Source organism: Macadamia integrifolia, chromosome 6 (assembly GCF_013358625.1).
Source record: "Macadamia integrifolia cultivar HAES 741 chromosome 6, SCU_Mint_v3, whole genome shotgun sequence".
Classification (NCBI taxonomy): domain Eukaryota; kingdom Viridiplantae; phylum Streptophyta; class Magnoliopsida; order Proteales; family Proteaceae; genus Macadamia; species Macadamia integrifolia.
This window is the reverse complement of record NC_056562.1, coordinates 14,426,336-14,440,970: the sequence shown is the minus strand read 5'-3', so window position 1 is coordinate 14,440,970 and position 14,635 is coordinate 14,426,336. Positions and strand designations below refer to the sequence as shown.

At 41.0% G+C, this 14,635-nt stretch overlaps 1 protein-coding gene across 2 annotated transcripts in view; it reads right to left on the bottom strand.

Moving 5' to 3' along the window:
* The window catches only part of LOC122081775 (protein MODIFYING WALL LIGNIN-2), a 62,391-nt gene that overhangs the window by 19,771 nt on the left and 27,985 nt on the right, over positions 1-14,635 (bottom strand). For both annotated transcript variants that reach the window (XM_042649039.1, XM_042649040.1), the window contains one exon: positions 2,359-2,561. In XM_042649039.1, the coding sequence (XP_042504973.1) occupies positions 2,359-2,561 (203 nt within the window). The remainder of the gene's footprint in view (positions 1-2,358; positions 2,562-14,635) is intronic.

Sequence of the window (14,635 nt, the reverse complement as noted above, 5' to 3'; positions counted from 1 at the left end):
GGCACACTAATCCTTATTCTAACACATCCTTTGCATTCTCTTTCATTAGTGGCAGCACAGTGGCAAAAAATGAAGTTGAAAAGGTTGATTCTTCACTCCAATCATTGCTGTTACAGTGTGAATCGTGGGATATGGTCCACGGGTGTTCAATTTGTTATCTTTCTTTAGTCTTCTTTAGTTATTTCCTACTATGACTAGATAGTTATTTCCTAGACTTAGGTGGTTATTCTATTTTATTGTAATCAGACTTATACACTTAGTAGGATTCCTACCAAGAGTTTGTTTCTAGCTAAAGTATAGGGCAAGCCCATGATGGAGGTAATTTTCTCCATCATGTTCTACCTCTGATCTCACTCTCGGTTTCTCCTCAATTCCTCTTCTCTTCTCTCCATTGATGGTCTTATAAGCTATGATATTATTACAGTTACATAATGTTCTCCTCTTCTTTTAATGGAGCACAATAAATTTGGTCCATTTAACTTCCCAAGCTCAAATCCAAATCCTAGTAAAGTCTTTGCGGGGTGAAATTACTAGAGACCATCAATGCCACAAGAAAGTCAGATGAAAATCAAACCCCTTCCAAAGGTTTCTCTAAGGAGGTGACTCATATTAAAATCCACATGGTAGGTACAACACAAGAGGAATAAATAATTGGAATCTAAAGTTTGTAAGAGAACAAGGGAGCAAGGGAGGAAGTGGTAGAATCTTGTGTGTGAGAGAATCATTTCTCACACATATTGTTACACTAATGTATAACATGGTTTAAAGTATTTCTGATACCGATACGATACCCTCTGATTCATATCTTAAATTTAGCCGATCGATACGATACACACCGATACGATACATTGAATTTTTAAAATCCTTTCGTATCAATATATATCTTACGATACATACCGATATGCACCAATACACTATCGATACGTATTGATACTCTACGGAAAATATAAAATCGAGGTGAAATATACATTTCGGTATGTATCGGTTCGTATCAGTGAGTATTTGTATGTATCGATCCGTACGTATCAGTGAGTATCGGTATGTATCGATTAGTACGTATCGGTATGTATCAGTGAGTATCAGTACTCACCGATACGTACCGATACAGTGCGCTACGATCATATAATTGCCAAGATATGTATTTTTTCCGAAAACACGATTTTTTGAGGGGTTTTTGTTCCAAAGTTGCTACCAGTCATATTTCTCTCTGACTAAAGTGGAAATCAAGGTTGGGAACATGGATTTTACATTTATGGGATAGCTACAAACCTTAAATTCTTAGTGCGATACCCTCAATTTAGTGTTTATGTATAATACATGTTATCAATAGCTTTTTTTAACAATTTTTTTTATACAAGTGTTTAAAAATGTGTTTCATATCCATTTATATGCGAATTTTTAGCGTATCTTAACGTATCTCCGATACGATACAATACCCTCCAATACGTATCTTAATTTTGGTCGTCCGATACGGCGACCGATACCGATACTTTAATCCTTATGTATTATGAGAAATTACATACCTCTTAAGGGAAAAAGAAGAATTACAATTGAAGGAAACAAGTAGAATAACTAATTCCCAAACTACCCTTAGTACACATCTCTAACATAAATGTTCCAATCTACATATTCTATATGAACATGGTAACTGCAGAGTCCATAATCCACTTAGTCGTACATTATGCTTTTACTTAAAATATTTGATCTCATTTCCTCTCCTTTCCCAAAATTAATTGGACCCTAATCATGAGAACTAGGACTTGGGCTCTTTGTTTTTCCCGGTAAAAGGGCTAAAATTTTGGGGAAATGTGTTCTTGGAGCAGTACTATGATCAAAGTCAGACTGAGTGGAACCTAGGTCATTCTAGAGGGCATGGAGAACAATTTAGGACTGGAATAATGTCACCATCTTTATTCTACTCTGTTCCCGTAGGTTAGGGCATTCCATTTGTGCAAGGACTCTTACTCTACCATCAACAAATACTTGTCAATTGTTGCTAAAGGGTGCATCAAACTCGTTAGTGGTAGATGACTAACGGACCTCAATTGGCTACAAAGATTCTCATGATTCTAGCACTTAGATGATTGCATTGGCACTAATTGCTAGGAGTAAACACCTCCTTCCAGTGGTCATAGCTGACCAGCTAGCAATAGGGATCCTATATTGGAGAGGACAATGCTCACTGGCTCATACGCATGCCCCCTATAAGGGTAACCTAAGCTGTACTTTTCCCCCTTTTCTATAGTTAGGCTCCTTTTATCGGACAAAAAGAAAGAAGAAAAATGAAAAATAATAATAATAATAATAATAATAAACAAAATTTAAACACATGTATCAAATGCTAACTGAAAATTTTACCAGGAAACAACAAAGTAGACCAGAGACAATGTCCAATTAGAATTTGAATACTGTGAGTTTCTTTTGCAGCAAATGCACCCTGCTGCAACATTAATAATTACTTGAGCAATCATTAGAGCTACCGCTGCCCCCAATCCGAGACCTAAGGCTGGACTCCTCGGGTATGTACATGTATCTGGAGGAGTATAATGAACCTGAGAACCCTGAGACATGTAGAAACATAACGGATCAGGGTAATGCAAAAATACAGAATAAACTCTATATGAGAAATAACTCATAGAGTTGCATGCATACACCATGTCTCGCTAAAAAAGGATATGTTCCGACATATTGATGCATTCTGTTTTTAATGTTTCACCCGACTTGATTTGTTCAGTAGAAGTTAAGAATAAGAAAATGTGTCCCACACCCTTTTCCACCTTTTTTATTTTTAATAATTTACTTTCGAGTTGGAGTTGGAGTTGGAGTTGGAGTTGGAGTTGGAGTTGGGGTTGGGGTTGGGGTTGGGGTTGGTGGTGGAGCGAGGAGTTACATTGAGGTATCCATAGTTTTTTCAGTGTATTAACATTTCATGGTAAAGAGCTGCCAAAACAAAATTTACCTAGGTACACTTCCTTTTCTGAGAGATATGAATTTGTTTGACCATGCACTACATACAATGTTTCCTATCAACATTCATGGAAATAGCAAAAAAAATATTGCATATCGATACTAATGCAGATAAGTCACTTAGATGGTTTATTTTATTGGAAATAAGCCTTGGGTTGGGTTATGTGGGTGTTGGACCTTTGGTCCCATGGATTTTCTTGCAATAGGTCACTTTAATGGGCCTAAAATATGGGTAGAATATAGGAAAACGAGATTTACTTCATTAGTTTAATTAGAGTCCTATACTCCTAGTCTTGATATGTTTTGGTTGTTTTGTTCGAGTTTTATACCATGTTGGAGTCTTAAGTGTCTTCTAGGAGTTCTATTATGAGTCCAATTATCTACTTATTTGGTGGACAAATAGCTTCAGTCCTATGCTAAGTAAGTTTCCTGTTTTGAGTCTATTTTCTTTGTTATTTCAGTTTCCTCGTCAGTTTAGGTTTCCCAATCACAGACATTGCTCAAGCCTCCTTTCTTTCTTCCTTTTCACCTCAGTCTAGACTGAAAGACAATGCATGCAGGAACAACTATGCTCCTCACAAGCTGAGAGTGCATTTGCATGGTACTCCTCATCTGAGTTTCCATGGCATCCACCTGGCGAGGTCCCCTCCTCCCTGCCGCCTTGTCCAGCCCCCACTCCTCTGCTTCGCCCTCCTCTCCTCCCCCCTTGGGTGTTCCCTGGAACTCCCACTTCCATCATACGTACCTCTTCCCCCCCCCCACCCGCTGAGAGCCTGCATCTGCATTTTGTCCCTCCGGTCTCTCTCAGTGATGATCGTATTGCTGTTTGTCCTAAGGGTCTCCACGATTCGGAGGCTTCCCAATGGAGCAATTCCCTAGTGGGTCATTTTCTAGGCAAAAGGCCTCCATTCCACATTGTGAAGCTTTCTCTTATGAAGCAATGGCATCCGTCGGGAACAATTGACACTTTCCTGCTCGACCACAGATTCTTCTTGTTTCGCTTCTCCGATGAGCAGGACCACCTGAGCTGCCTGGAGGGTGCCCCATGGCTTGTTGGTCGATCCCCTATTTTCCTTCACCCCTGGCACCGTCACATGCTCATGAACCGCGTGGATTTCTCCACAATTCCTCTTTGGGTTTCTCTCCCTGGGCTTCCTTTGCACTTTTGGTGTTCTGATGGCCTAAGTGCAATTGGCTCTGTCCTGGGTACCCCTCTTTGCTCCGATGCTTGCACTAATCGAAAAGACCGCCTGACGGCAGCAGTCGACCCTCTTTCGTCATCAATCTCCATTCAAGGCGGGGAAGATTTTACCTTCCAGCAGCCCAATCTTTATGACTGGAAGCTGCCGCAGTGCCTAGGATGCAAAGTGTTTGGCCACGATTCTGGTTCCTGCCCCCATGGGTCCTCTGCGTCCGACCCCTCAGTCACCCTTCACGCCTCCGCCATCGGCTCCTTACGTCACTATGATCAGTCAAGAATGACGGAGCCTCGATCTCGTCCTCCTCTTAGGCAGTCGGCAAGAGGAAGAGGGAGAGCCCGAGGAGAAACTCTCTAAGACCCGTCGCCAATCACCGAGCTGTTGTGGCTGTTGGAAAGCTTCAGGGCCTGAAAGATCCTTTTCCAGCTAGGCAAAATCGGTTCGCTGTGCTAGAGGCGATGTCTGACAACCTCGATGTCTCAACTCATCCTGTCGGCCAGGGTGATAGCTACGTCCAGGCTCCTTCCGTCACCATCCATGCTCTAGACGAGGCAGTCAGTAGCTCCGATGACTCCTCTCTTGCTAAAGCCTCTTCGGTCTCCCCTAGCTCTCCAGAGAGGAGAGCTCCTCGGACTCTGATAGCGACTCATCGTCTGAGGCATCTTCTGGGCAAGGTTCAAGGTATCGGGTTTCGACCAGGTTTTGATCCTTGGGGAGACCAAAATTTTGGTCGAAACTAGGAAAATTTCAAGAAAACCAGAGAATTTTTCCCAGTTTGGTGGAAACTTTGGTTTCGACCCTCAAAATATGTTTTTTTTTTTTTTTGCCCGATTTTTTGTCTACGTTTTATTTTAGACATTTCTAACCCATTCACATAATTAGTTTCATGGAAAAAACACCTAAAGTCATACTTGTCGTGTGGTCCAAAGTTTGCTAATGTACGTTGAGTCGTTGATTGAAACTATACTACATAAGTACAGATATAAGTTACTAACTAAAAATGTGAAATACATTAATAAAAGTTTAAGACAAACAAAACATAATGTAAAGGATCCAAAATAAATAATAGTATTACATAATTGTGAGTTATCTCTCAAGTCTCAACAGTCAACACTCAAAACTTAACAGCCAATTCCAAGTAAAGTGTCTACGCGGTTCCAGTCCACGAGCTACTACCACTGCAGGTGTTGCAGCCACTCCTCTAAATGAACCACATACGAATCACATGACATGTTTTGGGCCCAATTGTTTTGATAGTCTGTCACTGCCCATCTATAAGATGCATCGTCAACATTAGCTAGGTATCCCAGCTTAGGAATGGCTTAGTCATAGTGATAGGATGTGGATGTGGCACACAAGGCTGGGATGGATACCCAAAGATATTGTCAACAAAAGATGTTCCACCCCCTGAACTAGCTCCTGTCCAAATGAAGTAGAAGATCCAGTATACTATCCATACCCACCACCATATCCAAATGAACCAGTGCTCTCGAAGGATGGCACACAAGGTTTGGGAAGATGGGATTTACCTTTTTGGTCCAAGCTCCCTTTCTTAGGCAAATTTGCTATGAATGTACAAGATCCAAGCTTAGAATGAAGATTTGATTGCACAAGGGCAAAATCTTGAGTGTTTTCCCAAGTTTCCCACTTCAAAGAGAAGAAATAGGGGGAAAGGGTCAAAATTTTGAAATCATAAGGCTTGATATCTCATTTAAGAAGGTTTTCTAAAAGCTAACCCATTGGTCCACTCGAAAATTCCCACATTTCAATAAAAATTCCCACATTTCGGTCGAAATGTGGGAATTTTGGTTGATACAGATCGAAACCAGCGACTTTTAAAAGTCACATGGTATTTGGTATCGGAGTCCTGGGATACTATTGAAATGTGGAAAATTTTGACGGTATCAGTGGAAACCTTAAAATATACTTTTGGGTTTGTGCCGTCTTCTCCGCTGATGTCCCAGATGGAAACCCCTCAACGACAAAATGGAAGCCTCCCTCTCGAAGAACAAGTATTTGCCCAACTTTGGATCCACGTGTTCCTGTTAGCACGTCTCCCATGCCCTCGGTTCAAGATGGAGGCCTCAACCCTCCTGGGCCTAGCCCACCAGCTCCTCCTACTTTGCGAAGCCCATTCACACCTCTTCAGCCCACCGCCTCTTTTCCAAAGCCCAACACTTAAGCCCAAACCTCCCTGCCTTGGGCCTTCCTTTGGACCCCCACTCGACCTGTTTGAACCCTCCTGTCTTGGGCCAACCCATGGATCATCTCTTAACCCAACTGGACCCTTCCTCACCTACTGCTCCAAGGGAGTCCTCATTGCCTTAGCCTAGCTCTGCTATTGCCAAGCCTGCAAATATGCCCAAGGTTTCACGTCGCCCAGGGGCCAAAATTCCTAAAGCGCACTCAGTTAAAGCCTCTCTTAACCTGCGGCACCTAGGCCTTTCCCCAACCCCTGCTCCTAAATCTTACCAGAGGAGAAGGCGTTCTCGCCCTGTTCCTGAGACTCGGCTCCTCCCTTGCAGAGCATTCGTTGCCCCTTTCCAATCTTGCCTGATGTCCCAAGGCTTTTTTTGGAATACCAAGGGTCTCAATCCCCCTTCCAAGCACGCGGCAATGCGCTCTATAATCAAAGAGCTTCGGTCCTCTTTTTGTAGTTTGATTGAAACCCCACATTAAGGAATCCTCTATGGCCAGAATTGTTACCACCATGGCCCAGGCTGGGCCATCCTGTCTAACCATTCCTCTCACCCAAATGGTCATATTTGTTTTATGTGGGATAAAACCAAGCTTAATGTCTCCCTGGTTTCCTCTTCTTCCCAGTTTCTCCACCTCTCTATCACAAACATTGCTCACAGCTCCTCTTTCTTTTTCACCTCAGTCTATGCTTCTAACCGAAAAGCTGACAGGGACTCTTTGTGGGATGATCTTAAGCTCTTAGCTAATCAGATTGGCTCGCAACCATGGGAGCTCTGCGGTGACTTCAATGTGGCCAGGTATAATCATGAGAAACAAGGTGGAGGGGGCCTTGATATTGCTAGTGTTGAGGCCTTTAATGCTTGCATTACTGATATTGCGGTTGATGATCTCAAATGGTCCGGAGTCAATTTCTCTTGGAGCAATAAAGATATGGCCTATCCCGGATTGCTTATAAGCTAGACAAACTTCTTGTGAATGAATCCTGGCTCTCTGCCTTTCCCCCCCTCCCATGCCACTTTTGAAGCCCTTCACACATCCGACCATAGCCCCATCTCCATCCTTATCCAGCCATACATCTCCTTTAGTCCCAAACCTTTCACATTTTTTGACATGTGGTCCTCTGATCCGGACTATCCCAACATTGTCAAAGAAGCTTGGCTGAAACCTGTCTAAGCCTTTTCCACCCCCCTTTTAGCCCTGACAAAGAAGCTGAGGAATGTCAAAGAGGCTCTCAAGGCTTAGAATACTAACTCCTTGGGGAATATTCTTCTCAAGTTATTGCTTGCAGGGACCGGCTCTCATCCATTCAGATTCAGCTTCAAACTAACCACCTCAATCTCTCTCTGGAAGAGGAAGAGAAGATTGAAGCTGATGCCCTCTCTTCTCTCTTGGCTCAAGAAGAGAGCTTTCTTAGGCAGAAATCCAGAATCCATTGGTTGGAGCTTGGAGATTCTAATATTGCCTATTTCCACATATCTGTAAAACCTAGAAACAACTCAACTCCATCACCAGATTGTCTACTCCTGAAGGGAATCTTGTTTGCAAAGTGGATGAGATTAAGAAGGTTGCTTTGGATTACTTTGAGAACTTGTATAAGCCTATTATTACCTCTGGCTCCCCCATTCCGAACAGTCTCTTAAATAAGATCATCCCTGCCTCTATGTCAGATATGCTTATGGCTATCCCTTCATATGATGAGATCACTGTGGCCATTCACTCCCATAAGGCTAGCAAGGTTCCTGGCCCTGATGGATTCAGCATGGGATTTTTCTCCTCCTCTTGGGACCTCATCAAGGATGATCTGATCAGAGCAATCAAAAGCTTCTTCGTCAACCCTAGCCAGAATAAGGGGATAAGTCACACTTTCCTTTGCCTTATCCTAAAGAAGCTATGAATGATTTCAGACCAATTTCTTTATGTAATCTCTTATACAAATTCATAGCTAAGATTCTTGCCAACAGAATCAAGCAAGTTGTGGGCTCTCTTGTCAGTGACAATCAATCGGCCTTCATTCCGGGAAGAAGCATTGGTGATAATATCCTCCTTTGTCATGAGATTGTTAAAGGATTTGACAGAACATCCCACTCCCCAACTGCCCTTTTGAAGATTGATATTCACAAGGCCTTTAACTCCTTGAGATGGGATTTCATCACCGAGGTCCTCGTATCTATGGGTTTTCCCCCGGTCTTCACAAATTGGATTCATCATTGTATTGCTGCTGCTCCTCGCTTCTTAGTTCTGGCCAACGGAAGTCCAATGGGTTTTTTCTCCTCCACTGTGGGGATCCGTCAGAGCTGTCCTCTATCTCCCTGCACTTTTTGCCTGGCTATGGAAGTACTCTCCAGAAGCCTGCAAGTGGCCACTGATCAGAACCTCATCTCTGCCATTCCAAAATGCAAAGCTATCAAGCTTACCCACCTGGCCTTTGTTGATGACTTAGATGATATTCTTCAGAGCTGACCCTTCTTCTATGCACAACATTATGCTATATTTGAACCAATTTGCCACTATTTCTGGGCTTCGCATCAATCCGCCTAAGTCGCTTATCTTCCTCGCTAGGATTCCCGACTCTGCCAAAGCCTCCATCCTTGGCCAAACGGGCTTTAGCTGGGGTTAGCTTCCGGTGAAAGGGCTCCCTCTTATTCCGGCTAGGCTTTCTACTCATCACTGCACCCCTATGCTTGATCTTTTCAGGAAACGTCTTTAGCTCTGGAAAAGAAGGCTCTTAACCTTTGCTGGCCAGCTCGTGCTCATTAGATCAGTCCTCCAAGGCTCCTACATCTACCTGTCGGGTACCTTCGGGTTGCCGGATTCCATCATGTCCAAGCTTGAGTCCATTTTTGCCTCCTTCTTGTGGAAAGGAAGTGAGTGTGTGAGTTTCCTTCATCCGGTTAGTTGGACTACTGTTTGCCTTCCAAAAGAGGAAGGGGGTCTGGGCATAAAAAGGATTAAATATATGAACTCATCCGGAATCATCAAGCTGTCTTGGAAGATTATCTCTAAGAAGGAAAGCATATGGGTCAAATGGGTTTACTCGAATCTGCTAAGGGCTGATTCCTTTTGGACTATGAAACCCCGGGCTGATTCTTCTTGGGCCTGGAGGAAGATCATGGTCACCTGTCCCCAATTATCCCCAGTTATCACTTTTCGCATTGGTGATGGTCTATCTACTTATCTCTGGCTTAATCCATGGCATCCCAAAGGAGTTCTCTCATGTTATCAATGCTAGAAATATTTACAGCTCAGGCTTGCCCAAGCTAGCCCTCGTAGCTAATATTATTTCCTCTGGCACATGGTCTCCTCCAGCATCCTCCTCAGCCCTGCTTGGATCGCCAGAGGCATTGTCACAACTCCACCCTTTGGATGCCCTCGTCCACTAAGACCTTCTGTGTCAAGGCTACTTAGGATATTGTTAGAACTCATGGTCCGGACTCTCCTTGGCAAAGACTAGTATGGTTCCCTCATCACATCCCGAGGCACAACTTCACTACCTGAGTTTTCACCAACTCCTTGCCCACTCATAGCTTCCTCATTCAAAGAGGCATCCCGGCAAACCCTCTCTGCATCATCTGTGGGAATGAGCCGGAATCAGTGGATCACCTCTTCTTTGCTTACGCAGTCTCCAATTCTATTTGGAAAATGGTTCTTGCCAAATGCTGGCCCTCTAGAAGAATTCTCCCTCTCAATAGAGAAAGGATCTGGATGGACATGACATTCCATATGCAACCTCGTGGGCAAGCTTGCCTTCTGTGCAACAATCAATCAGATCTGGATGTAAAGAAATCACAGGAAATGGACCACCAATTCTCTCTCTGGACAAGATTTGGTGCTCCATCTCCTTCAATGTCAAAGATAAGATCTCAAGGCTCTCCTCTTCTTGTAATCCTACCCCTAGAAACTGCCATATTGTAAATTCCTAGGAGTTGCCTAGCTCCATCATCAGGAATGTGACCCCTTAAGCTAGTTCTTTCTTTCCTCCTCCCCCTTTTCTAAGGGTTGTATGTTTCCTTTTTTCTCCTTGGTAATGAATTTTTTATTCACCCAAAAAAAAACAGGTTTCCCAATTAGTTAAGGATTGGGTTAGGCCTTTCCTTTCTAGTGTTTGAGTCAGTTCTAAGTCTTCTATATAAATTAAAAGGCTACAACATTAAATACAAATTTATTAATGAAATTGCAGCTTTGTGCTCCCAAAATTCTGAGAAAGAATTCTTCAACAGCTGAGATAGCTGTGGGTGGGAGGTGGGAGGCCCAGGCTGAGATAGCTATCCCACCATCCCACCCACATTTATCTCATCTCAATCCTTCATCTTTTTCATTTCTTCTTCTATCACCTTCTTCATCCAACAACAAGTAAGTTTTGGTTTTCTAGTTTTCCTTAAATTTCTTCAAGTCTTCTAGAAGATTGGATAAAAGGCATACTCAGTGCACCAAGTCGCAATATTCGAACCTTTATCGTTGGATGTTACACATTTTTTTCAGATTAAGCAATTCAGCCATCTAATCGAACTCAAATTTTGACCAAGCATTCAAGAACCCTAATTTGGAGATTGATTCAAAACTTGCTCTTTCTAATGACTTGATCTTTAGATATTTGCAAAATACCAATTCTGCTCTTCCCTTCTCAAGATCTGGAAAATTTTATTGTTTTGCTTCCATTTGTTGTTTCAAGTTAACTCTTGAAATCAGAGATTGTTTGCGTTTTGTTACCTTAATTTTGGGCTAGAAATTACTGTTTTGCCCCTTCATGGTTATTGTTTTGTTCTTCCTTCATAGTTGAAATTACTGTTTTGCCCCCTCACAGTTATTGGTTTGTTTTTCGTTCATAGTTACTATCTTATTTCACTCCTAGTCTTCATTATTTGCATCTGGACCATCCTTTGAGTATAGATCCTTGTCAACTGGCTACTATTTGATTCTTTCAAATTTAGTACTACATTAGATGCTTTCTTCTTTGTTTTCAATTTTCATATTTAATCCCATCTTTGAGTTGTGTTTAAGGATGACAAATTTGCATTTGAGATTGCTAACTTTACATTAAATCATGAGCATTGCAAGTGTTTATCAGATCTTCTTCATATTCATCTACTATCACATACCATGATACTAGTGGAAACCAACCCCTCGGGCCCCCCAAGAAGCATTTTCCACTACTCACTAGTATAGGAGGTGCCTACAGGGATCACATGGTAAGATCATCCATGTCATTTCCGGTCCCGCAGGCATTGCAGACTCAACTTGGCACCACTGAACACCTTTATGTCTATGTTTTAAGAACCTCCTAGGTTGGCAATACTTGGAAAAGAAAGGAAATTACGTATATATCAACACAATGTATCAGAGGAAGATGCATCCAAGGAGATAATACCACAAGATTAGACGGGCTAGATCTCATATTCCAGTCTATGACATCTCATTCTGACAGAGTGTTGGATCTTCTCGAGCAGATAAGCATTCTACAAAGGGTTCTTAATAGGAAGCTTTTATAAATAGGGATTTATCCAACCAGCTGCATTCTTCCACGTCTATTTAGTGATCTTGTATTAGTCTAATAGAGTAAAAGAATACCCCTTTTCTGGCTGTTCTCTACTTTTCCTCTGTTACAATAAAATTACAAAGGGAATTGGGAGGGGGTTTCTTCTATTCCATTTTAATTTTTTATTTTATTTTATGTATTATAAGTTCTACCAACCATAATTTGAAGTAAGAGGAGATTATATACAAAAACAATGGTAATAAAAGAGAAGGAAAAATTCTTCAAAAGGAAAAATTTACTCTCCAGAATCAGTACCATATATACTAAGGCTGGAACAGCTTCAAGTTTTCTATTTTCAATAATACATGTCTTGGTGTCTTGGTACGTTCCCTTAGGACTTGTAAAAAGGGGGATGGCCTAAGGGTTAGAGGTTTATAAATACATCCAGACCTCATGCACATGACTAGCTTCTTTCTAATAGTTTCTCTCTTGGCTGTTAAGAGAATGAGAAAGTACAAGAGAATGGTGGATTCCAACCAAGGTTCGAGGTCTTGGTTTCGGGCATGGTTTTGGTCAGGCCCAAAACCGAGATATCTAGAGATCTCACAGAAACCTTGAATTTTTTCCAGCAAGTTTCAGGGTTGGGTTTCATATGGCAAAGTTAGGTCCTGGAACTTGTCATCCAACCAATTTTAGGCCTTCTAAACACAGTGAAACATTAAATTTTAAAACATCAAACCCAAAATGGTACATTGACTTTGGACCCTAGGATGGTAGTCTATGCTTTATACAATCTCCATCCTAAGCTATTCTACACAATCTTTGGTACTACCAGAACACATAATTCAAATAAACAATTTAAATAAGCAATAAGATTAAAAGACATCAAATTATAAACCATTTAATAAATTAGTCATCATACATTATTGAATCACATATATTAGATTTTCCATGAGTCACATATATTAGAGTAAACAATAGTACAATACAAGTGGATGACTCACCTTATACCCATTCTAGAGTCCTAGACTCCTAATTTTGAAACGAGTGGCGAGCTGGATCATAACGACTATATTGTTGCTTATGGTGAATCAAATTTTTCTCCAATTGAATCACAAAAGCTGGGTAAGATTTTGTTGTTGTTGAACAACAAATCCTCTTGTTCCAAGCTTCTTTGGGTAAGACTTGGCTAAAAAAGGGAGCAAATAGGAGATGGGGGTTGGTTTTTTCACAGACAGGCCGAAAATAGTTGAGATAACCGAGATTGGGTCGAAACTAGTCGAGATAACCGATATTTCACTGCGATACTGAAATCTCGGTCGAGATATTGTATTATTAGCATCTTATATGTCGTTTCGTCTCAAAATCTCTCAAAACCGAGAAATTTCCGAGATCTCGGTGAGATCTTGTCCTATGGTTCCGGAAGCTTTGAGAGCAAGGGTAATGGATGTACAGGGTTCAAGGTCCCAGGTGAGTGCTAGAGAGAGTTGAGCTTTGGTGGTTCTTGCTATTCAATATTATTAGTGAAGCCAGATGCTTGTCCGTGGATGTAGACTATGTGTATCTGCTTTTGTTCTTTGATGTGGCTTGTGCTTGTGTTTACCTGCTTTTATTGTAATCAGTCGTGGCCCCATGGGTCACCAAGAATAGCTACAAAGCTTAAACTAAACTTAAAAACAAGAATTTGTAACTGACCAGCCAAAAGAAATGGGACAAATTAGCAGACAATAATCATATGAGACTGACAACAAATATATACATCAAATTGTCATACCAATCTCATAAATTTTTGGATATATGAATATTTAGAACTAATTACACAACCGTAGACAAGATATAACACGATTCCATGTATTTACTATTTTACTTATAACAAGAGGAAATTGGTTCCTAACTTTCCCTTTACAACTGTAGTTTGTAACTTGGAGCTATAGCTTGTAAACGTTTTTCATCCCCTAGACTGCATGTCTGAAACAATAGTTGAAAGAGGGAACTAGAAATGCAAAAGTATTGGAAGTAGTTACTAACTTTAGATCATGGGTTTAGGTATCAGTATTGGATCAGCTGTATCGGTATCAGAACAGGGTTAATATCATTAAAAAAAAAAAAAAAAAAAAAAAAACCCATTTTTTTAATGAAAAGTACGGGCAAAATTTATCAATCCAGACCGATAAGAGTTGATCCAGGATCGGTATCGTAACAGTATCAACAACCCCCAATACCGATCCGATACCCAAGAACTAAATCCTTGCTCTAGATTCAATATAAAAAATTCATACTTTCACATATACAAAGTTGTTATTTGCCAATTTAAATTTTTCAGTTTTGTAAGTTATGACAAAATAGGAATAGGTAATGATCAGTGTAGCATAGAAGAAAAGGAGAAGAAGAAAAGTTTGACCATACAGGTATACTAGATTAGTCTAAACATTAGGACAGCAAATTTCTTTATAATATAAACTTTGCATAATTACAAGTAATGATAATAATGGCAATTGTCTACCAAAAAAAAAACAGACAATTAAATACAACACTTATGAAGTGTTGGAAGGGGCAATGACTTGTGTCAACTATGACACCAGCCCTCTTTATTTATGATAATGGAGAGAAAGTTCCAAAGAATTACAAAGAATATTAAACCCCTTAGGGTCCATTTGGCATCAGACACTTTCACTAAAACTCATTATTACAACACTCCCCCTCAAGTTGGTGTATTATGTATATATATCACATATGCTCAACTTGCAGATAATAAGATGAAACGTCTTACTACCAAGACCTTTAGTAAATACATCAG